This window comes from Melozone crissalis, unplaced genomic scaffold (genome assembly GCF_028551555.1).
Source record: "Melozone crissalis strain CALT ecotype California unplaced genomic scaffold, PUWL_Pcris_2 ptg000004l_1, whole genome shotgun sequence".
In the NCBI taxonomy this organism is placed as follows: Eukaryota; Metazoa; Chordata; class Aves; order Passeriformes; family Passerellidae; genus Melozone; species Melozone crissalis.
This window is the reverse complement of record NW_026535782.1, coordinates 45,649,008-45,671,287: the sequence shown is the minus strand read 5'-3', so window position 1 is coordinate 45,671,287 and position 22,280 is coordinate 45,649,008. Positions and strand designations below refer to the sequence as shown.

The 22,280-nt window shown below is 40.7% G+C and overlaps 1 protein-coding gene across 1 annotated transcript; it reads left to right on the top strand.

The window, feature by feature from the left end:
* The first annotated feature begins 3,185 nt into the window (after window positions 1-3,185).
* Window positions 3,186-21,607, top strand: CUNH12orf75 (chromosome unknown C12orf75 homolog). Its single transcript, XM_054274061.1, has 6 exons — window positions 3,186-3,254; window positions 10,291-10,315; window positions 16,724-16,759; window positions 17,714-17,803; window positions 18,574-18,614; window positions 19,987-21,607. The coding sequence occupies exons 1-6, from the start codon at window positions 3,212-3,214 to the stop codon at window positions 19,992-19,994; spliced, it is 243 nt and encodes an 80-aa protein (XP_054130036.1). The 5' UTR covers window positions 3,186-3,211; the 3' UTR covers window positions 19,995-21,607.
* The last annotated feature ends 673 nt before the right edge of the window (window positions 21,608-22,280 follow it).

The window sequence follows — 22,280 nt, the reverse complement described above, 5'->3', positions numbered from 1 at the left end:
AAAACAACAGTGCTCTAGCAAGACTGTAAAGTTGGACAGGGAGAAATATAATACAAGGTAGCCTGAAAACATGGGAAGTAGAACTTAAAAGCAATGGAATTGAGAATCAACCATAAACAAGGTGGTTGCACTGGCAAACTCTGACCACATATTTGCAGTGCAACTTGCGCCTCTTAAACAGGGCAAGTTTGGTCTAAATTGAATTCCTGTTTGATTAGGAAAAAAATTATCTCATGGTGATAACTACTGATGAAGAACTGGTAATATTTTCAGGACATTTGCAATTTTGCGAACATCCATGTCTACGAGACGCAGTTCAAAAAAATACTCAGAAGATGCTAATTAGCACTATATTTTTTTAATATAAAATCACAGAATATCCTGAGTTGGAAGAGACGCACAAGGATCATCAAAGTCTTGCTCTAATACTTGCATAAACTGAGATCTAACCTTTTGTAAGCAAATGTTTTGTTAGAAAGAAATAATGGATACATAATGTTTCTGTGTGGATACTTAAATGAAAAAAGGATTTTGGAAAGTATATATTATTGTGCAAATAAGGGATGTTCCCTAGGACCCAGAAGTAATGGGTTTTATCAATCCTTTCCATAGACTTGCATACCAGCTTGACAGACAGATAGTTTGGATTTTAAGCACTCAGACAAGCAAAAATGCCCAAAAGGGGAAAATCACTGGAATTCCAGATTTAGATAATCCCATTAATCAATCTGTTTTCTCAGCTGGGTAAATTTTCTGTTAATTTAGGGAAAGAATAATGAAATACTTTTCCACTACATCTTCTGAAATACTTACAGAAGTTTACATCCATACATCTCCCAGTCTTCCTCAGAGGAGATGATATACACAGGGTGTGTGATGGCAGGAGTTTGCTGATGCACGTAACACATCACTCCCTTCCCTTAATGTCAAGTGTTCATTTAATTAACTTGCTTAGGTGACTGTATTTTGCTACCAGTTATTTTCAGTAATGAAGTGAAATGCTCTGTTAGTGTAAAACACAAGTAAAGTTGAAACTAAAATGTGTCTTCCCATTTGTAGTAGGAGGCAAGTACAATAGAGCTGCCAAGATAGGGGCTGACTCATTACAATCCCAGACACTGTATAGAGGAATACATCACATTTCCTGTCATAAGTCCCCTGAAAGTGCTACGAACTCCAGCTTTGGATGGGTGTGCTGGAAGTTTCTTGTCTTATTGTGTAGACAATAGTGCAGCTCTTAGTTTGTGCACACAGGCTGCTTGGCTTGTGTACAATACACTGAACTTGTAGAGGAGTGAGAACATTTAGAAGTAACATCACCTTTCTACCACTGCAGGTTACCACAGCCTCATGTCTTCTCCTCGTGGCCAGGGCAGTGGCTCGGTGTCAAGGCATCTCCAGGGGAATTTTGCCTCCCAGCTGCCTTTTCTAATATGTGAGGACATGACTGGGTTTCTGTGCTCACCACAACTGCTTCCTCCAAGGTAAACTGCATATTAAAAATACGCTCATAGATACTTCAAAATGTGCCAAGCCTATGGTCAGTGTGGGTTGCTGGGAGTTTTTTGTTTCTTTTTACTTTAGAAAACCATGGGGCCTTAAGGAGGATGTCTTTCAGCTTTCAGGGCACCCTTTCTTCCTTCTTAACTCTGCCACTAAAAATTCTTTTTGAGCTGATGCTTGGTGCTGAAAGCTAGGCCTGAGGATTCATTTTTCAATGTGTGAATTTCAGAAAACTGACTATCAAAAAGATGTGGCTTTGAACCTTTGTGAGATTTTGTTTTTCTGAAGAAAACTACACACATTTGCACTGTCTGTCTGCTGTAGGACCAGTGATGGTGAAGAAATTGTGCGGTCAAACCTATGTGCCCATTAGCCCTGTCCTATTAAATTTTGAGCTGGTTGTTCAGGTTCAGACAATTTCTTGGGAAGGTATAGACAAAGACCCTAGAAATACTGACTTTCTGCAATTGACATGAAAATAGGTGGCCAGTCAGAGGAGGGAGATCTTACGCCCTTGTCATGAGGTGGACATCAGTGAGCCCATGTAGGTGTCCCTCCCCAGGACAAAAATCCATAGGACACTGGATGTTATTGCCTCTGCTGCTTATGGAGCTGCTTTGTTTTAATGTGTACTTCTTGGGAAACCAGTAAGAGAATTGTGATTTCTTTTTTTCCCCCCTTCTCAGAACACACTGCAAGATCAGGCAGCAGCACTTTATATCTGGTCCTTTTGTAGAAGACAGTAATCAGTCAGATGCATATGTGATGATCATACTGATGTATCTGTGACACCCCTAAAACATCTTTCTGAGCCCTTAAACAAATTTGTTGTAGCAGTAGTATCTATCTATCTATCTATCTGGAGTATTTGCAGCTGTATCTAGATGTATCCATTGGATTTCAGCTTCCTGCTCATTTGAGGATGGAGGAGGAGAAACCAAGCCATCAAGATTTTAGTGTATTTTACTCCTTTGTGTGGAAGACAGGTTTGGGTTAACAGAAAGTCAATTTCTTTTTGGTAAATGACACAAATGTTGAATGAAAATGATTGCTTGAAGAATTTGTAAACTTATCTTTCATGTTTCTCAGTGCTGCTGATATTGCTTGGGGAAAGTGAATCTGAAGCTCTTCTCAACTCAATGGGTCTTCAGTTTCACCATCATGTTTCTTGTAAAAACCCGTCATAAAGATTTGCTTAAAATAGTGATCAGGATGTTATTGATAGCAGATATAGAGTTTGCAGCCTGTTCCTGTGGTTACGCCGATGTTCCCCTTTGCGAATGAGGGGTGTCCCAAAGCTCCCGTGAAACCAAGGAGCGTGAGCCAAGGAGCATCTCCACTGCCCGGGGAGGCTCTGGGCTTGTTGCCTGAGAGTGGGGGTCGTTCGTAGTCCTGCAGGCTTGAGTCTGGACTGAGCCATACCTCCGGCTTAGCAGCTCCAGCCCGTCAGGGCAATGGGACAGCCCGGGGCGCGGCTCTCCCTGGGGAGGAACAGGGCGTGAGGCGAGGGGCCGGGGCTGAGGCCGGGCGGCGACGCTCGGGGCCGGCGGTTTCCCAGGCGATGGGTGGGGAGAGGAGGAGGAGGAGGAGGAGGAAGAGGAGGAGGAGGGGTCCTCGCGGCTTTATCTCCCACCCGGCTCCGCCCGCCGTCGGCTGTCTCCCGTGACCGCAGCGCACCGGCGGGCGCTGCGCGGGCAGGGCAGCGCCCATGGGCTGCGGCAACTCCACGGCCGGCAGCGCGGGCGGGCGAGGTAGGGCGGCGGGGCGGGCCGGGCCGGGCCGGGCTGGGCGAGCGGCGGAGCGAGCATCCCCGCCGTGCTGGGCAGCTCTGCGGGACTGCGGGGGGCGGCGGCGGGCACGCACCCGCGCTCGGCGGGGATACAGCCCCCGGCGCGGGGGATGCCCCTCCGAGCCGCGGGAATCGCTGCCCGCCCTCTTGCAAGAGCATCTTCCTTTCCCGAGGCTGATCCGTTTGCTCAGGGCGAGAGGGTGATGTGGCCTGCCGCGGCACCGGCGGCTTTCTGGTGCCTGCTTGTCGCTAGAGTCACCACCTCCGACAGAAGCTGCCCAAGGCACGGCGAACCCAGGCCAGGAGCTGGACGTAACGATCCCGCCAGGGGTGTCAGCTCCATCCTCTTCGCTTCCCTATAAGGCCACGAATGCCACTTCTGAAATGAATTGGTGCGACATCTTCGTGTTTTGCTTGTTGGAGAAGTTGGAGGATATTCCATGATTGAGGTTTCATGCATGTTAATGTGTACTACTGGCTGGTGAGTCCAGCTGGCTCCCTTATTTGTTCATTGCTATTTTCAAAAGAGATAAGATCTGGGAAGATGGTGCTGTTGTGCTCTTCCTCCCCCCTGCCCCCGCAGAATAGGAAAGTACATGGAAACTGGTAAGTGGACCTTCACCCTGTAATTATAATATGAACATTTCCCAATCGTTTTTCATCCTAGCTGCACTTGGCAAACATTGCCACCTGTTCCAGTACCTTTATCAAGTCTTTCAGATGCACTTGTGTGCTTTCAGCTCTTCAAAATATGCAAAATAATGGTTGGACAACTTAGAATTACTGGGTCCCCATCTCTTACTGTTTTGATTTGATTTGAATTAACCAGAGTTTCAGTAGTGCTTTGGGTGGTGCTAGTCCTGACTTGGTCCTGCCTGTGAGTGTGAATGATGCTGTCTTCTCTAGGGAGTACATATGTGTGTATGCTTGTGGGTGCGATGCTGTTCAACTCTGCACTCCACACTTGGAGGAGAATGTGATTCAGCCATTCCTTACTCGGTTTCTGTTAAATGATTATAACTTAGGTACTATGTCTGTCCATCAGAGGCCTCTCTCACCCATAAAGAACACATTATGTGAATTTGCTTGAACATTCAGTGCTCTTACTGGAGCTGTCCTGTTTGCACACATGAATTTTCTCCCTTCAGTTGATTCCCACATTGCTGTGACTGGAAGTTCCTTCTGTATATGACCAGTCTAGCTTCATACCACTGAGGTGATGCTTGTTCACATCCGATTTCTGTTTGCTGGATAAAAGCACCAGAGAAGTTCAGACGAGACTGTTCAGTCAATTATTAGTCCATTTGTGGTAGTTTCTCAGTTGATGTTGATTTGACTGTCCTGTGGAACTTGTACCAGAGTACAAATGGGTAAATGTCAAATAGACTAACTCTGACAGCAGTGTTTTTTTGAACTCAAAGTTTGTTTAAATGTGTTCCTTTGCATTAGAGGTAGCTGTCTTGAACAGGCTTTGGCCTGTAGATACATTAAGTATTTTCACTGATGGTCTGACCCCTTTGATAGTTAAACTTACTTATATGTTTTACATATACATTTGAACTTGCATTTTTTGTAAACTTTTAAATGCTCTTTAGAAACATTCCACAGATCTCTAAGGGCTTAGTGCAGGTAAAAACTAACAATGCCACGTAAACCCCATCTTTAGTATAATGGAATTATTACTATTGCACTGATAGACCTCTCCAAATCCACTACAGCTCTGAAAGGTCCCGTTCACTTCTCACTTTCACCACTCTCAGTCAGGAATTACTCTGTGCAGTCTATGGTCTTAAAATAACAAACAGCTGGTAATAAAAGCAAGATGTCGGATGTCTACTATTTATTTACTTCATTTAACATTCCTTACAAAGTGTGTCTAATAAAAATAAAATTATTTTATAAAGGGGATATTCCATTTTTGCTTGGAATCCTTGAGCTTTTCAGGAAAATGCAACTCCTAATTTCACCAAAAGATGTGAAGACTGTGTAAATACAAATAAATTTTGTGGCATGCACAGCATGACTACATTTTTAATGCTAAAGTTATGACTATTCTGTAGTCAGTAATGTCAAAGCTAGAGGTGCATAACATGTAATTAACCTGTAACACTCTCTGTCATATCATATGACTAAGTAAAATATTGAAGCATACAGAACACATTAAATGTGTTAACACCAATCACCATTTTCTTACTCCGGTAAAATTCCTATTGTAGCCTAATTTGATTTTTTTCTGAGCAGATGTATATATAGTGATAGTTCAGCTAATGATATTATCTTATGTTGCATGGCTAGAATGACATCAGACCTTTCAGCTCGATGGTCTGTGAGATCTAAACTAATAGATATGATGTAGAATAACATTTCTGTCTGTGGTGCAGTACTTCAGAATACCAATATAACTCACAGCATTCAAATGTTCTTTCCAGAGTATCAGACAGTGGCAAAATCTCTTCAATTGAGAAATGGCAATTTCAGTTATCCAAGTAAACTGATGTATATACATCCTTCTTAAATTACCTAGCTATTTTATGTATTAACTATGGATTATAGTTATGTATGTCTCAACTTGCTGTTTTCCTTATGTTTTGTTGTCTCATTTTACATATCCTTCTTTCATGTTATTTCCTAGAGTTTTAGAAGCTCAACAATAGCTCTTCTTTTTTTGTGTATGTTTTTTTAAAATATGCTCTTATACATTCATTCCCTTTTTTTTTTCCTGAGTTAAGGCATTTCCCTTCATTCTAATGATTCTTCACTAAAAATTTTTAACTGCCTTCTCCTTTCCATATCTAGTATAGTAGCAATGACAGCGCCTTAAATTATAGTACTCTTTGGAGGCTGTCAGTCTAGCCTTAATTTAAACATATAGAGAAGCTCTTAGTCTGTGGAAAGCTTCAAGTACAGTCAAGTTATGATGAAGGAGATCTTTCACACCAAGTTTTAACAGATTTATTAACTTCAAGTTTGGTGCAATGCCCAGGAAGTCATCGTGTCATTGTATTGATTGGGTCTAATCTGTGTACCGAACTCCCGCCTGATGAGCTCTGAAGAAATAATTGACGTGAAACAAATTGATGATATTCTGTCATCAGTTACAATGGGGGTATAAATAAGATAAATTCATGGATGTTAGAATGCACTTCCTTACTGCTGACTGTTGGAGCACATCAGAATGAAGCCTGCAATAGAAAACTCATTATTAACAATTGCATGTATGTGTGTGTAATTTGGAGGGGTTTTATTTGCTTTTTGTAACAATTTGGTGTGCAAGAAAATGCCATAGGACATAGTTCATTAAAAAATATTAGAAAAATGTTTCATAATCTGCTCAAAAGTCAGGTCCTGGCATTTTTTGTATCCATTTTATTTATGTGAGGGGTTGCATCTCGTGCTTTTTATACTTTTCTGAAGCTTTTGCCTCTCACCTTCACTCATGATGCATTTCTCAGCACAGAAGAGTATCCTCAGTGGCTACAAATGTCTCTCAACCATCTTTTGCATTAGGCCTGCATTTACCAAAATCCTGCAGTAGCGCCAAGAGAAGCTGCTGTTGTTCTGAAAGAGGAAAACCCCCTCTCACCTAGTGGAGGATGCTTTGGGATAAATTCATCTTCTTTTTGACTTGTTACTGTTTAAATGCTGTGGGGTTTTTCTGAGGGATCACAGCTCCACTCTTCTAGACAGAATGTTTTTCTTCTGTAATCACTGGGGCTCAGAGCAATGTGTGGCTGAATGGGCCACGATTATTTGCAGGCTGTACTCTTTCTTCTCCTTCTGCAGCTCTAAAATACCAAAATGCAGCCGTGATTCTACTGTGTAAATGGTATGAGCAGAGAGGTCATTCAGGACAATTCATTATTTCCTATTTTTCATGGATGTGGCTTTGTAGCTACTCTTCAATGTCTTGCTGAGGTTCGGTTAGAAAAGCCAAGCAAGCAAGAGCCTATCAAGACAAGGTTTATGGGGTCAAGTGCTGCCTTTTCTTAGGCCAAGCTCTTATAGTGGGAAAAAATGGACAAGCTTTATATATGTGAGCCTTTTCTCAAGTCATTTATGGAAACCATCATATCTATGAGAGCAGTAGGCCTTGCTGCTATGGAGCGAGCTATAGAGTCTTTGTGGATTGGGAGTAAACAAGATTCTTTGGCTGAACTTCTGACAGAAGGAATTTGGGCAGCAATAAAATTGTGTTGCTCACTAAACGTGCAAGAGTTAGACAAATATGTTGGTGAAGTAACAGGGTGAGGGTGAATGGATTGGACTTCACAAATATACATGTCCGTATGAACTGAGATGGTTTTGGTTCCTTGAGAAATAATATCTATGTGTAAGGAATGTTCAGGCTCCCTAATGAACAAAAACATAGAAGTTTTTACACAGAGATTTTTTTATAGTACACCTAGCTAAAATTATGTTCATTTGCAAGCTCAGAACTCTTGCAGGAAGAAAACTCCTTTGGTAACTGGAAACACTCTCAGATCTGTTGTCAGGTACCTTAGTGATACTTGAATGAATTTGAACCAAACACTTGTTTCACTTTTGCTGGTGAAAATGAGAAATAACTCCACTGAAATTAATGGAATTCCATCAATCAAAGTGAGGATAAACTGGTTTGCTGTGCTTATAAAAAAGTAGAAAACAATGTTTTTCTTTTTACATGTATTTTTAAATTTATTGTAAAAGTAAAACTGATTTCTTAAAAAGTGAATTTGTTTTGATTGTGCTCAGTTCTCAAAGTTTTTGTGTGAAATACATTTCAAAACACTGCAGTGATTTTTCAGCAGTGTACCCTTGCTAATATTCCAAGAAAACAAGTGCTGCCATGTGTGAACGTTAATGGCATATTTCCAAACATGGAGTTTTATAGCTCTTATCAAAGCCCAGGCTGATGGGTTTGAGTGACATCTCCCATCTCCAGAGTGAGGATGTATTTGTACCATAATGCATTGAAGACAGGCATGGCACTGAACATGGACATGGCACTGAAGTGCGCCCAGTGATTGACTGGAACTTGATTATCTCCTCTGGGGAGCGTAGCAGTGCTGCTGTTGGCACACAATTTTTCTCCCTTGGCTTGAGGTTTCAGTTTGTGTATTAAACACTGTACTTTTGCTGTACTTCCTGCGAGCAAGACAAATTTTTGAGATCGGCATCCAAGGTGCTTAGACTCAGAAGAGTCTTGGCAAAGGCCTCTGAAAGGGCTGTGAACCTTTTAGAGAAACTGATTTTGATCACAGAGAGTTTAGACTAAAACATAAGAAAGTTATGGCCCTTGTGCAGAATAGACACAGCAAAGGAATAGTTTCTTCTGGAAAAATTAAAAATCCTGCTAGGTCCAGCTAGGTTTTTCAAAACGCATGTTGTCTGAAGTGTTGCCGATGCCTGGGCTCTGTCTAGGGGTACAAGGGGGTGCCCTGAAGGCTCATTGCTGAGCTGACTGTATGAACCGGCCTTGGTAGCAGAAAATGTCTCCCTACATTGACAGAGATTGAGCTCGCACAGCAATGCCAGCCTTCCATCTGGGTACAATTAATTGTACAGGTAGTGCTTCCTAGATGTGCCCGCAAAGCCGAAAAGTCTCAGAGGGCTGCCTGGTGGAGTAAGGTTTCAAAGCAAGGGCCTAAGCTTATTGTGAGTAGAGCTACTCCCTCCAACTTACGTAAGGCTTTCTGCTGGTACATGTAGCCATACTGAGATTTTGCTGACTCTGGAAGCAAGACTAACAGAAAAAATGTGTACAGTTTCATATTAGTCTAGTCGATGTTGTTGCTGGGAAAATGAGGGATAGTCAGGTCATAGGAGATAGGAATGAACACATTGTGTTCAGGAATTAGCTGTAAAGGGTGATGTTTTCTGCCGTTCAAGCAATCCATTCAGGTAGACAGAGCCAGAAAGCCTTGCAGGTCTATTACTTCTTCTTGTTAAAAATAAGAATGCAAAAGGCATATTCTTACACATCAAAGAGAGATGAAAGGTATTTGCTATTTATATATATTTTTCATCAGCAGAAGAAATAAAAGTTTTCCAAAAAATGAAGTACTGTGGGAGAAAAAAACACAACCTACCTCCAAACTCAAAAAATCTTTGTGATTGGCTACTTCCGTTTCTTCAGAATGAGCTCAGATCACCTTTTCCAGCTAAGTACTGAGAGGAAAGGAGAAGTGAAAGGTTTTTCTAATGTCTGCTCTAACTTCTGTAATTAATAGAAGGGATAATTTACTGGTTACTCAGCTGAATTATATACTAGCAAGAGCAACATTAGTAACTTGGGAGGACCAAGAAAGAGTTTGTATTTGGGTAAATGTTTATCTCCCAGCAAGAAACATCTGAGTCACCAAAACAAAAAAGTCAGTCATTTATACCAGGCAGCCAGGTGGCAGCTATTGTCTCTTTGGTTTTTTGTTAAATAGCAAGATGAATTAAGGGGTGGTTGATCTCGTTAGATGTCTGTGGCTTTGGAAGGGTTGTGTCCCAATGTTTATATTAGTTCTGCTAGTCATTTTATAAAACTTTGTTTATCTGGCAGGAAGAATGAGGCAGCATTTTACACATGGTGCCAGCTCTACAACTGCATCAAGTGGCAGAATAATCGGGCATTTGGGAGTAATTGCCTGGTTAGTTGTGCCAACTTTGTGGCAGACAAAACCACCAGAGTTCTGAGCAAATGGAAGCATATAAAATTCAGAAAGAGTATTTTTTCTTATGTTGCTCCCATCTTGAGTGACTGCACCTGGGCACTGGTCCACAGCAGCATCATTTTCACACTGGGCCACTGAGTCTGGCCCAGATGTGATAGATTTTAGGGATTGTGTGGATAGTCATTAAGGATAAATGTAGCAATCATGAGAAATGTGTTCTCTTATAGCAGCAAATTTTTGTTGCTATTTCTGTGTTGTTTAGGACAGAAAGACAGAAAAACAGTTACTGCACTGTTGGTTGGTTTACAGGATTATGCCATTACCTAGTAAACATGTTTTGGTTTTTTTTTGTCCTAGGTGCTACAGGGACTACTAAAGATGTGTAAGTACTTACTCTTCTCTACTCTTTTAAATATATAACCCTGGACATATTTTCAGTCATACTAGCCTTATACTAGATTTAGTCATACATGATTAATCTGGCTTCTCACATATAATCAACACAACCAGATGTTTACTGTCTTTAGTGACAGCTTTCATCTCCACAAAACAACTCCTTGTCTTGTTTACTTTTCTAAAGATTTCTTTGCTTGTTATTTCTCTAACAGAAATTTCTTTTCTCTGCTTCTGTTGAGACAGTTTTCTAGCAGAGCTGGTTAAGTTACTTCAGGCTGCTTTTCCCCATCATGCGCCAGTGCACCTTTTTCCAAAGGCCATCTAATTGTATGAAGCCAGCACATAACATTTCCACCAGGCCCAGTGAGAGATTTAGAAAGCCACTGAGACAAAATCCCTCTCTTTTGCATGAGACCCACTAACCTGTCCAACTTCCTTTTCAAAGTACCCACCTTCTCTAGGTATTCTCTGCATTAAAGATAGCATCTTTGTTTGACATGGGGTAGCAGAGGCAGCCCTACCCATCCTGTTTTTCTCTAAATGTGCAAGGTCTTTTTTATGGCTATACTTACTTGCTGATACAGGAATGCACAGGAACAGCTTTATTCAGCCATAAATGTATTTTTCTACCAAAGAAAACCGTAAAGAGCTCCTCCCCGAGGTCTTGCCTTCTCCTGTTTCATGTTACTGGTATTTGCCACTAGCTGGGAAAGATTGTTATGTTATGCAATAGGAACATCCTTCGGTTTTATTTACTTCGCTTAGAATAACTCCTCTAATTAGATGGAGGAATCCTGGTGTAGAAATGAGGGCAGTCAAGTCAGATAAACAAGTGGAGGGAAGAGCTTAACAACAGGCTTGTCCTTGCAATTACAGAGCAAGGACAAGAGAACTAACAACAGGTGTCACTTGGCTGATCAACACTGTTGCCACAGATACTCTTGAGATCTGTCTTACCTCTGTAGTCTGTTTTCTCGGCTTGCAGTGCCAGACAATAAATTACAGAAGGGAATCTTATAAGGAACCTCTTCTTGATGCAGCCTGCAGCGTCACTGCCCTCAGTACTCCTGTATTTACAAACACACTGGTTTAATTTACAGCAGGACCTTATTTATTGTTCAATTTAGATGATTTAAGGACTGACTTAGAACTCCATCTTTCTTTTTGCTCATCAGTAGTTTTAAATTTCAAAATCTCATGCACTGTTGAATTATGAATGTTGTAGGCATGTTCCTGTGCTTGAAGGTATGGAATATGTAAACTGTGAGTATATGTAGAACTGTGTTTAACTGTGTGTAAGCATTTTTAGAGCCTGGCTGCAGGAGTTAAAATGGGAACATCCTACTTATTAGTGTGAGTTCATTTGTCATGTTTCAAAATAGTATCAAAATAACATAGAAAAAAATTAATTACTTTTGCAGTCTTCAACAAAGTGAAAGGGTCTATTCTGGAGCTATTACTCATTCAGATTAGGGACAGTGGAGCCAGCCAAACAGCCCATATGAGTAATAGCATGGTTGAACCTTCTATTTGGATGTTAGAAACACACGCTTACTAAAGAGGAATGGCAGTGATGACCCAAAAGCCCTAATCAGGCATTCTAATACTTAACAGAAGATTTTTATGAAGGAAGTAAACTATCAGAAAAATTATTTTCATTTCATAGAAATGAAAAAAGCAGATTTGTATTAACTAATATTATAGATCCACAAAACTTTTTTTACACGTTTTTACTTTCATCAGCTAAAGTTTCTCTTTAAGTAACCCATATCTTTTTCTTTTGCTGTCAAATTTCAGTCATAGCACTTTTGATCCAGAAAAACATTTAGGTGTGTCCATCCTTTCATGCTTTTGGATACCAAATCTGGTTATTCTAACATGAGGTTTCTCATTTCTTGACTGTGACTTATTGCCAAAGCACCATGACTCCTGGAGTGCACAGCCAGATGGGAGCGAAGAGGGCTGGATCCTGCTCGGAGCCCTCCTGGGTGACTGTGAGGAAGCTGCTTTGCCCTCTGGGCCTGGAGTTTCTCCATCAATTAGATAGGGGTGATGATACGATCTTCCTCTGAAAGGGCTCTTCCTCTCTGAGGGCTGTGTGGTGACAAGGACACATGCTCCAAGAGCATGTCTGCCCTCTGTGCTCCAACCCAGGATCTGCCAGCCAGCTTCAGCCCATGCTCCTGCCCCATTAATAAAGAAACATTCATCACTGCTAATTGGGAAAGCCTAGCTGTAGGAGAAGTAAAGGATATGCTAGAAAGTAATGCAATGCCTGTGGTATTCAGTGTGTAGCTAAGTCTGGGGGAGGACTAGTTACACTAGGAAGGAAAGGATACAACAATTCAATTCCATTTCAAAATACTGAGAAGAAATGCATCAAATACAAATTAAAGACATAACATAACATAACAAATTAAGACATAACATAACATAACAATCTTTCCCAGCACTTGTTCCCAAGAAACACCAAGAATCTGAGGAGTAGTTGTCTGCCACTTGTTCAAAGTTCAATGAATCATTACTGGTGGGACTACTGAGCCCATCTAGAAAGAGTCTCTATAATGATCAGAACAAACAGAGCCATAAAAGCTGAGGTAAGAAAAATGTGGATGAAAAGAATTGGTGTGAGTGCCTGTCATCTGACATTTAAAATATGTGAGAAATGACAGCTTCTTTTACTATCAAATGGACATAGGAATGATAGATGTAAAAGCTGACAGATGAACAAAGTGTTTTTTTCAGATTTTGGGTGACAGGATGACTCTTGGGACAGACAAAACCTTACCAAAAGAAACACTAATTCAGCTGTAAATAGAATGCCATTTTGTGGATTTGCTCTTAAATCTGCCCACTGGCTCCAGGACTCTGCCCATGCTGCCTGCTGAGAACCATGCTCTCGGCTACTCTGCCGATGTCAACAGCATCTGAGGCAGCGACACAGCAGCCAGTCAGCACAAAGCTCCTTGAACTGTTAAGTTCCTTTTGCTTTCTGTTCCTGGTGCAAAAAAGCTTATCCTAGCTTGCTGTCCCTGGAGGACTGCTGGACTCTTGTGTCCATGTGAGCCCAGGAGATGTGGCAATGGGAACAGTGCCGAAACCAAAGGAGCTTCTCTCCAGTCTCACTGCCCTGTGGTTGAGCATTGCTGTTGTGGCTTTGCTCCATGGAGCCACCCGTGTTCACTCAGCCTGGGCACAGAAGCAGCACCTGTCTCAGTGGCTCAGCAGACACTAAATGTGCAAAATTAATGGGCACCGTACAAAAGGGGGTCTTGAGCTATCATTTGTGAAGGTGAGAGGTGTGTAGTAAATAAATGTGTAGTAAATAAACTGGGGCAGCATTCCTTCCTGAGCCCCCAGAAAGGTGTGTAAAATGGCTCATTCCTTAAGTGCCATCATCCAAATTTTTTTTTTCTTTTCCCTCTCACACTCCCACGTTACTCCTATCTCTGCTCATTCCCTCTTTTCTGGTAGGGCTACAACAGTTTGCCCCCAGTCATTGCCCAGCCCAAGAGCTGTTGTCTGTACAATCCCAGATTATTTTTTCTGTCATGCATTTGAAGAAAAAAGGTATTGCAAAATTACTGCTTTGATTTATAGCTAGTAAGAGGAAAGGAAGAAAGCAAAATGTTAAAAAACCTTCTTGTTTGCTCAATCATAAACCTGGATAATTTGTTTTGGTGAGAGAATTACAGTAATAGTCTGTGATGCCATATTACAAAACATTTCTGGAGCAGAAGAAATTGGCCCTGTTTCCTACCAGGAAACATAAAAAACACCAAAACAAAAACAACATTAATTTCCTGTTGGACAATACTGATTATTATTCTTACAACTCCATTTCAGAGGCTTCAAGCTGTGCCTGTAGTTTTTGGTGCCTTTAAATGACTCTTTTCTCTGGACAATGGTTAATCTGGATTATAGAAAATGTTCCAAATAATATGGGAAAATCAAGCCTGTGACACATTTGGATGGTTCAACAGAAATGACTGTCTGTGATCTTTTGGGATCCAAAGTCCCTTTCCTTAAGTAGAATTTTTTTTCCACCTAAAAATACATCCTCATTTCCACCCACTGATATACACAGGCTTTCCATTTTCTTCAGGAGAAACTGGCCCACACTGTGACAGAGCAGCTTCATGGTCCTCAAGAAAAAATGTCTCTGCATTCTCTGTCAGTGTGTGTGAAGACTGTAAGATGACGTAGGTGACTACACGTGGTCACAGGAGATGGGAAATGCCTTCTGACATGTCTCTGGTTCCTCCAGGAAGGGATGGCAGGAGGGCCAGGAAATGAGGAGTTTATTGATCAGTCTTTCTGAGTGGTAAGACGTAGACAAAGACAGCAGACGAGGAGTGCTATGTCCTGCATAAATATAATTTAGCAAAATTGAAGAATAATAAGATTTTCTCCAAGCCTCAACTATTAAGGGACCTGTGTACCCTTACTCACTGTGATGATGCAGAAAGGATTGTTGATAATGTCCCTTAGGAAGAAGGTAGATGCCAGAAAATTTCCAAGCTGTAGCAATAGTTTAAGGCATTTGCTCCCCTCCCAGGAGGTTTAAGGGCATTTTCTTGCACTTAAGACTGCATCTTGCTATGAGCCCTCTGCTCTTCAGGCCACAATCCCATTGACTTCAGGGCCCTGTAAGGACACAGAGCCCCAGCAATTAAACAGCAGGCACATCAACCTTTTAGAGTAAATAAATTGGTCGGAGACCCAGCTGAAGTGCGTCTGCTGCCCCATCCATACCCAGTCATGGAAGTAGAGCTCAGAATCTGAATATTTAAGCAAAGGTGGGTGAGTAATTTGTGTGATGACTGATGTTGGGACACAGACTGAGACTGCAGCACAGGCATTGCACACTGAAGGAGTAAGAATAAATTATTTTTATTTTTTGTATTACCTTTGCCTTCATGTCAGTGCTGGTTACTTTAACCCCTGCTCCCATTCAGCTACACTGTACTACACAGTACAGTGCATAGAACTGACAAAGAGTTTTTTGAACAATGACATGTAACTGTTGTCAGACGTGACTCATACCCTTTTCACTGACTGGGCCTTCACAGCATTAAGTTGCTGTGCTGTTAATAGCAATGCTTAGTGTCAGCAAGAATAGGCCTCAAGCAGATAATAAGAAACAATATTATAGTAGAGCTATGAAACGCAAGTAGTAAACGACACAGTTATGAACGTTTCTTTTTGAGTCAACAGAGAGGGGGAATTGTGGGAATCCATAAAAATCAGAAGGTTTTAGGAACGTGGTAAAAAGACAATCCTCATACAGCAGATTTGTAAACAGTGCTAAGGGAGCAGAAAAGGTTTCTAAGCTGTAGTGAAGACATAGCAAAGAAAACAATAGGGCTGTGTAAGTTGGGCTTTCTAAGTTGCAACAAGTTTATTTAGTATATATTTAGAAGGTTAAATATGAATAGAGCTCTGTGCTTTGTCTCTTATAAACGAGCCATTGTGTTTGAGAGAAGGCTGCCATTGTTTTAACCAATGTTACGTGTGCTACAGGTGATTGGATAGAATTACTGTCAGTATGCTTTTGCTCTATGTGATTGGCTAAGATGCATTTGTGGTATGTTGTAACATTAAGTTTCTTTGGTCTGCTGTCTGACCCACAAGCTGTTAGCATCGCTTCATTGCCATAGCCATGTTATGAGACTGATGCTGGAAATAAACAGCTCACGACGCTGATCAAAGTGACCCCGTCCTGTTTGTGTCTGTATATAAACTGCTGGCATCAATATAACTGGGAGGAATCAAACCTCAGTGACTCTGTGGATCTACAGACTGACCTGTGATTTTGCCCTAAAGTTAAAGGAGACGTAACTGCTCATTTATATGGGATGATTAACAGCATTTGGTCTGTAAACAACAGGAGTGCCTCATTTTATAGAGAGGCCTTGTAACAGTTTCTGGATTCTGTAATAGCTGCTGTGAAAGTTTCTGTCTCCTCATCCTCACTCACATGCCAGCACAGACACCCAGTCCCTTTCTTTCCTCTTTTAGGGGAACAGCAGTCCAGGCTTGTTCCTGTTACGTGCAGAGCCTTAATGTTCCTTTTATGTGGGGAGTAGTGTGGGGACTCACTCAGGAATAGTGTTAATTCACGTGTTTCTGCTCCCAAATCTACTTTCAGATCTCACTGGTCGGGGTCATAAGAAGTAAGCTACATCTTTTCTCAATCCTTTATTTCTTCTGTACCTTATACTGGAAAATTGTCCCTTTTTTATACCTGTGTGAGTACTTTGTTGAATGGTGGATGCCCTAATTTAAACTGGGGTCAGTAATGCTTCAAAATGCTTCTGAATTTACCCAGGTGGACATGGAGCACCTGAAAGAAAGAATCTGCTAACATGCTTTGTATCTTTTGATGTTGCAGAGCAGAAGAATCCATATCAGATGATGACAAAAGGAGGTAGGTGCTCTGCTCAACCAGGGTTAGCTTTATTTGCAGTAGGCTGCAACGAGTTCTGCTGCCAGTTCTGCATCCTTCCTTCCCTCCTCCTAAGTCACAGCAACACCCACAAAGCAGAGGAGAAACAAAAACAGAGGAGGAAATCTCACACAGAGTCAGGTATTGATGAGTCCACCCAGTCTGTTATTGAGCTGGGGAGGTGGGAGCTTGGTGGTAAAAAGAGCACATTATCTTGCATCTGTAGGTGGTGTGCTCAATAAGGGCTGGTGGCCTCTGCCTTCACGCCATCACCACCGCAGAAGGTGACATTAGTGCTTGTGGGAGATCTCTGCTGGGCTGGAAGTTGAAGGAAGTATGAGTCTGTCATCAAGCAAATTAGAAATTGGCTCAGACTCCCAGGAGCTGGAGAAGGTGTGATTAATTCAGCACCTAACAGGGCAGAGCACTGTAAAGCCAGGCTCTGCAGGTAATTCCAGGCACAGTAGAGGCTTTAAGGACCCATTTTTTAACCCCCCTTTATCTGTCCCTGCATTTCATACAGGCTCTTTGGAGCCAGAAGGTATCCTCTGCAACTCCGTGAAGAGAGGGAGAGGGTTGGGCCATGAAAGTACCTAAGACACTTGTGCTCCTTTATACTTTCAGTTTTCTCTAAGTGTAACCCTAAGCAGGGGCAGGCAGGTTGCATTTATTAATGAGGTAAAAGTGCTATTTAATTGGTGTGCATAGTTTGAAGTGTGGTGCTTTGGTGGTCCCGGTGTCAAACATCAGTGTCAGATTAGCTCTGTCCTCAGCTGGATATACTCAGAAGAAGCTGGGCAGGTGGGGTATATTATTGTCACAAGACAGCTGGGATCTCATGATAAACATCAGGAATTTGAGTGAAAAAGTACCTCCTTTCACAAGGAGAAGTGTCCCAGCTGAGCTCTGATGTGCCTGTAATTATTTTTCCACCAGGAACTATGGAGGGGTGTACGTGGGCCTGCCATCAGATGCGGCTGCCATGGCTCCCAGTCAGACGAAAGCTGCACCCAAAGGTACTGGCAGGTTGTAGATTTATTTTCTCTTGCTTTCTGGGGATCATTTTATCTAGTAGGATGTATGTCCTTTAAAAATCAATTATTATTTCAGACAGAATGGCTAGCCTTGAAGCCTCTTAATGCTGCGGGGCTGTTTATACTTGTCAAAGGGTTTGTTTCCTTTTATTTAAAATTTAACACACTTTTGCAGAAGGATCCTAGAGCAGATGCTGACAGTGTAGGTACATGGTCTTCTGAACATCTTCTCCACTCTCTGACTGCTCTGTGAATTGAAAGAAAACAAAACCCTGTTAGGACTAAGAGGCTGTGATAGATGCACTTGCAGAGCCCCAGCGCTATTTTTAGTTTTGAAGGTATTTACTTGCATTGTGGTGAATTCCAGTAATAACAGTTAGTAAGTGCTTGCTTTCAGGTTTATTTCTGTTCTTAAATGAAACCCAGCAGAAACTGTTTCTTTTCCATGTTATATTTTTGAGCAGTGGGAAAAAGCATTAGATTTATAGCTGTTTAATTGACAAGTCATAAACATGTAATTATGAAATAATGTAATATTCTTTTGATTTAACACAAAAAAATGCTGCTGTCACATATGTACAGCACAGAGTTTAGTCACTGACTGGTGCTTTCAAAATTTGCTGCAAAACAAGAAAATGAAAAACAGTAACACTTTTAACCAAAATAAAAGTAGCTGGTTTTGGAACAGTACTAACTAAACAAAACATGTGTTTTGTTTTTTTAAAGATTTTAACCATCTTTGTATTTCATTTTCTAATTAAGATTAGAAGGAAATAAAGACATCAAGATGCAAGCAACCCGAGGTACAGTATGTTTTGATTTTTTTACATTAACATTATGTGCATGGCATGCATTTGTTGAACAGAACAAGGCAGCAATGCTCCCTGTTATGCTCTAAGTTGGTCTGGGAACCACCAAATTACATCTCCAGCTGCATAGTAACTTCTAAAGGCTGGACCAGGGACCAGTTCTCAGTGGGTGCAGATATAAATTAGACAGTAGTAAAGTCATCTTCTTGGTGAAAATTGAGAAGCAAGGAAACTTCATTTGGGAGCAAATAAAAATCACATGTCCTTAGTGGTACTCAGATCTCCCATAAGAGGTGAAGTACATCAGATCAGCATTTGCAGAGACAAAGATTTTTCCAGGAATGAGGATTTTGCAGTTAGAAAACATCTCCTTTTTTGGAAGGACCTTGAAGACCATAGTGTGTCACCCACTAAGTAATGTATTGGAGCTTTCCCCTTGCTATGGGAGTATCTGTGGGGGCTTCATTTTCCACCAGCTATAATAGAACATTGAAGATTTATAGGCTGTATTCCTAAATGAAGAGTTTTGACTAAGTTTAAAAAAATGCTTTATTAGTTCACATCTGCAGAAAAAATAAAAACAAATCAAGTTTCCATACAGTACTTGAACTAAATAAACATTGACAAATTTTGATATGGAATTGTTTTGATGTCTAGCCAATGGGGAGCTGAAAACTATTAAGCTGCCAACAATTTCCATAAGAAGTAGAGCTCTTTCCTAGAGAAACAGTTTTGACTGTCTGGATGCAGGTGCTGGATGCAGGCCTTGTAGAGCAGAACACATATAATAAGTGCCTTGATTGTATGAGTGATTAAAGCCCCAGAACTTTGGTAGGAGCAGTCCTAAACAGGGAGAACTTCAGGTGGTCTTCACAGCTAATTTCAGTAACCTGGCTGAGATGTCTAAGCTAGAAACACCATCACCCTTGACCAGGTCAAGGCTCAAGCACCATCTTGAGATTGCAGCTTTCTCTGTGGTTTATGAACAGAGTCTGAGTTGCTTAGTTCCTTGTCTAGGTGCTTTAGTTGAATGCTTGAGGCTGGATATAATCAATCACTTGACTTTTTTTTTGCTATTTAAAATAACTGAAAGTGTGCTTTGCCTTCATTCATTCAAGATCAGAGCTTAGCTGCTGATTCAAACTGCACAGAAGAGCAGCTTCAAAACTGCAAAGGTTCCTCTGAGCTCCACAAGTTTATGTGCGTGTGTGTCTGAAGTTCATGGACTACAAATCTCTCAGCTTCTAGTGACAGCCTAGTTCTCTGGTTTATGTATAGAACATTCCTGTGTTGCTTTTCCACTATTGTTTTACCACTCTACCTAAATCTGTTCTTTTTTTTTTTTTTTTTTTTTTTTTTGGAACAGTGTATTAAGAACAGTTGCCAGTGCTTTGGAGAGAGCTGTCTTTGTGCTGAAGATTTTGATATTTACACAGCCTTCCAGAGAGCAGGAGAGATCAGAGCACCAAAAAATCCAAACTGTTCCAAGTTCCAGCAATGGGTAAAGCTTAAAGTACAGCGTTGAATTCCTTTCCAGTGATAGTTGCATTATGGAAACCTCCTGCTGTTCTCCAGTGAAAGATGAAATTAGTGAACTCATGGTGGATGTTTCTGTTCAAGAGCTAACTTTGATGATCTGCAACTTATTTCTCTGTGGCCATATTGCAGATTCCATCAGCTATCAGCTATGCTTCATATATTTCCTCAAAAAAGTTTGATAGATTTTATATAGAAAACCATCACTACTGTCCACTCAATAGTTTCTATGGTAGGTTCCTGTAAATTAATTGTTATTTTACTTCAGAGTAATATATTTGACAAGTTTGCATCTTTTTGGGAATATTGCAAATTTTAATATTTTTGCTGTGAAATATTAAGAATAGGATGAAACAAGCTTAAGACCTTAAGGTTCTTTATAATTATTACTGTCCCTTTTATACCATGTGACAAATATTAGTGTTTAACTTTCACCTTGTAAAAAGATGTTGCTCAAGGAAATTGATTCAAATAAGAACGATATACTTCATTGTATTATTTACATGTCTGTTTATATTTTACTTTAGCTATATCTCTTTTATAAAGCATTGCATATAAAAATACTAACAAAATAAACTATTATGTGTTCCATTCCATGTAATAATAATATGTCCTTGCATAAGGATGAAGTGATAGTATTTTCGGAGCTAGTGGGACTAAAGTCCAGTGCTGCATCCTCCTGACCTGTAGAGTATTTTTGATCACTATTAGAGTTTTATATCCCTGTCTCATCTGAAAGCATCTCCAGTATGGCAAATTGAAACAGAATGAGCATTATTACTACTTTAGCAAATTGTTCAGGTTTTAAAATTCATTAAGTTAATAGCAATTGTAAGTTTCACATAGAACATAAAACAGATTGTACATTTACAGATGGCTGAATAAGTATTTAAACTACTAAAGCCTTTTGCAGCATTCTTTAGTCAAACTCTTTTTAATGGGACTTGATACACCATACACTTTAAATAATCAAATAAACAAAAAAACCCCCACCCAATCTGCACCATATTAATATATTACTGTACATTCATGACCATTTTTAAAATTAAAAGAAAACAACAAACCATAAAATTTGGTCATGAAGAAATAAGCCGCTGTGAACCATGAAATTCCTGCCCTTTTCACTGATACCCATTACTACCAATGAACTACCATTGACTATGATTTCCAGTAACTTGCAGCTTTCACTTTTATATAGTGGTAGTTTAATGTGAGGCTTGCAAAAAGAGATATTTAAAAGTATTCCTTGCTTGTCCTCTTTTAATTATTTGTAACATTATTTATTGCTATTCTCTAGCAATCTTTTACTTGGGTTATCAGTGATTTCAGGCTTCCAGCTCCTGTATCTCATTCTTGACTGTCGACCTCAAACTGAGATGAAATAAGCTTGAGATTAAATAAGCTTAAAGAAGTGGTGTTAAAATATCTCTCAGTATGAATGAAAGTCTGTAGATTGTATCTGCCGTGTCTTGTTCTTGCAAGCCAGACTGGTGAGGACTCAAGTTGCCCTGGGTGATAAACATGCAGGCTTTTCTCCTACCTGCATACCATAGCATGAGGGTATAGTTTCCACTTCACATATTCCACAAATGGCCAAAATGGTTTGCACAAGTTTATTTAGTACAGAGCAATGCCTGACCTGATCACGATTTTTTTTCGCAAAGCAGAAAAAGCATCAGTCATCCTAGAATACATCAGCATTCAGCTTGTGCACAAAAAGCCAACCGCTGGTGCCAGTAATCAACCCAGTTGTTTATCCAGTTCTGTCCTTCAGTTGCTGGGAAGAATTATCAAAAAGGTGGACAGGGCTAAACTCGAACATCACTTGTTCTGCTAGTGACATCTGAAGCCCCATATATGGGCAGAGGGAGGAAAGAGGTGACTGCTGATGAACAGCTCCTCGCAGCTGGTGGTGGGACAGTGGCAAGGGGTACTTTGCTTGGTTCATATCATTGCTTGTTTTTCCTGTGCAGAGCTACAGAGAAGCTTGGAGCACTTTGCAAAATTGGTCTTTTAATGTTTCATCCTCTGAATGTGTGGGAGGTACAGCAGTTTCTTAATATTTTTGTTCCTCTGCATCGTTTAATCTCAGACGTTTACTGAGCAACTGACAAATGTGCAGCA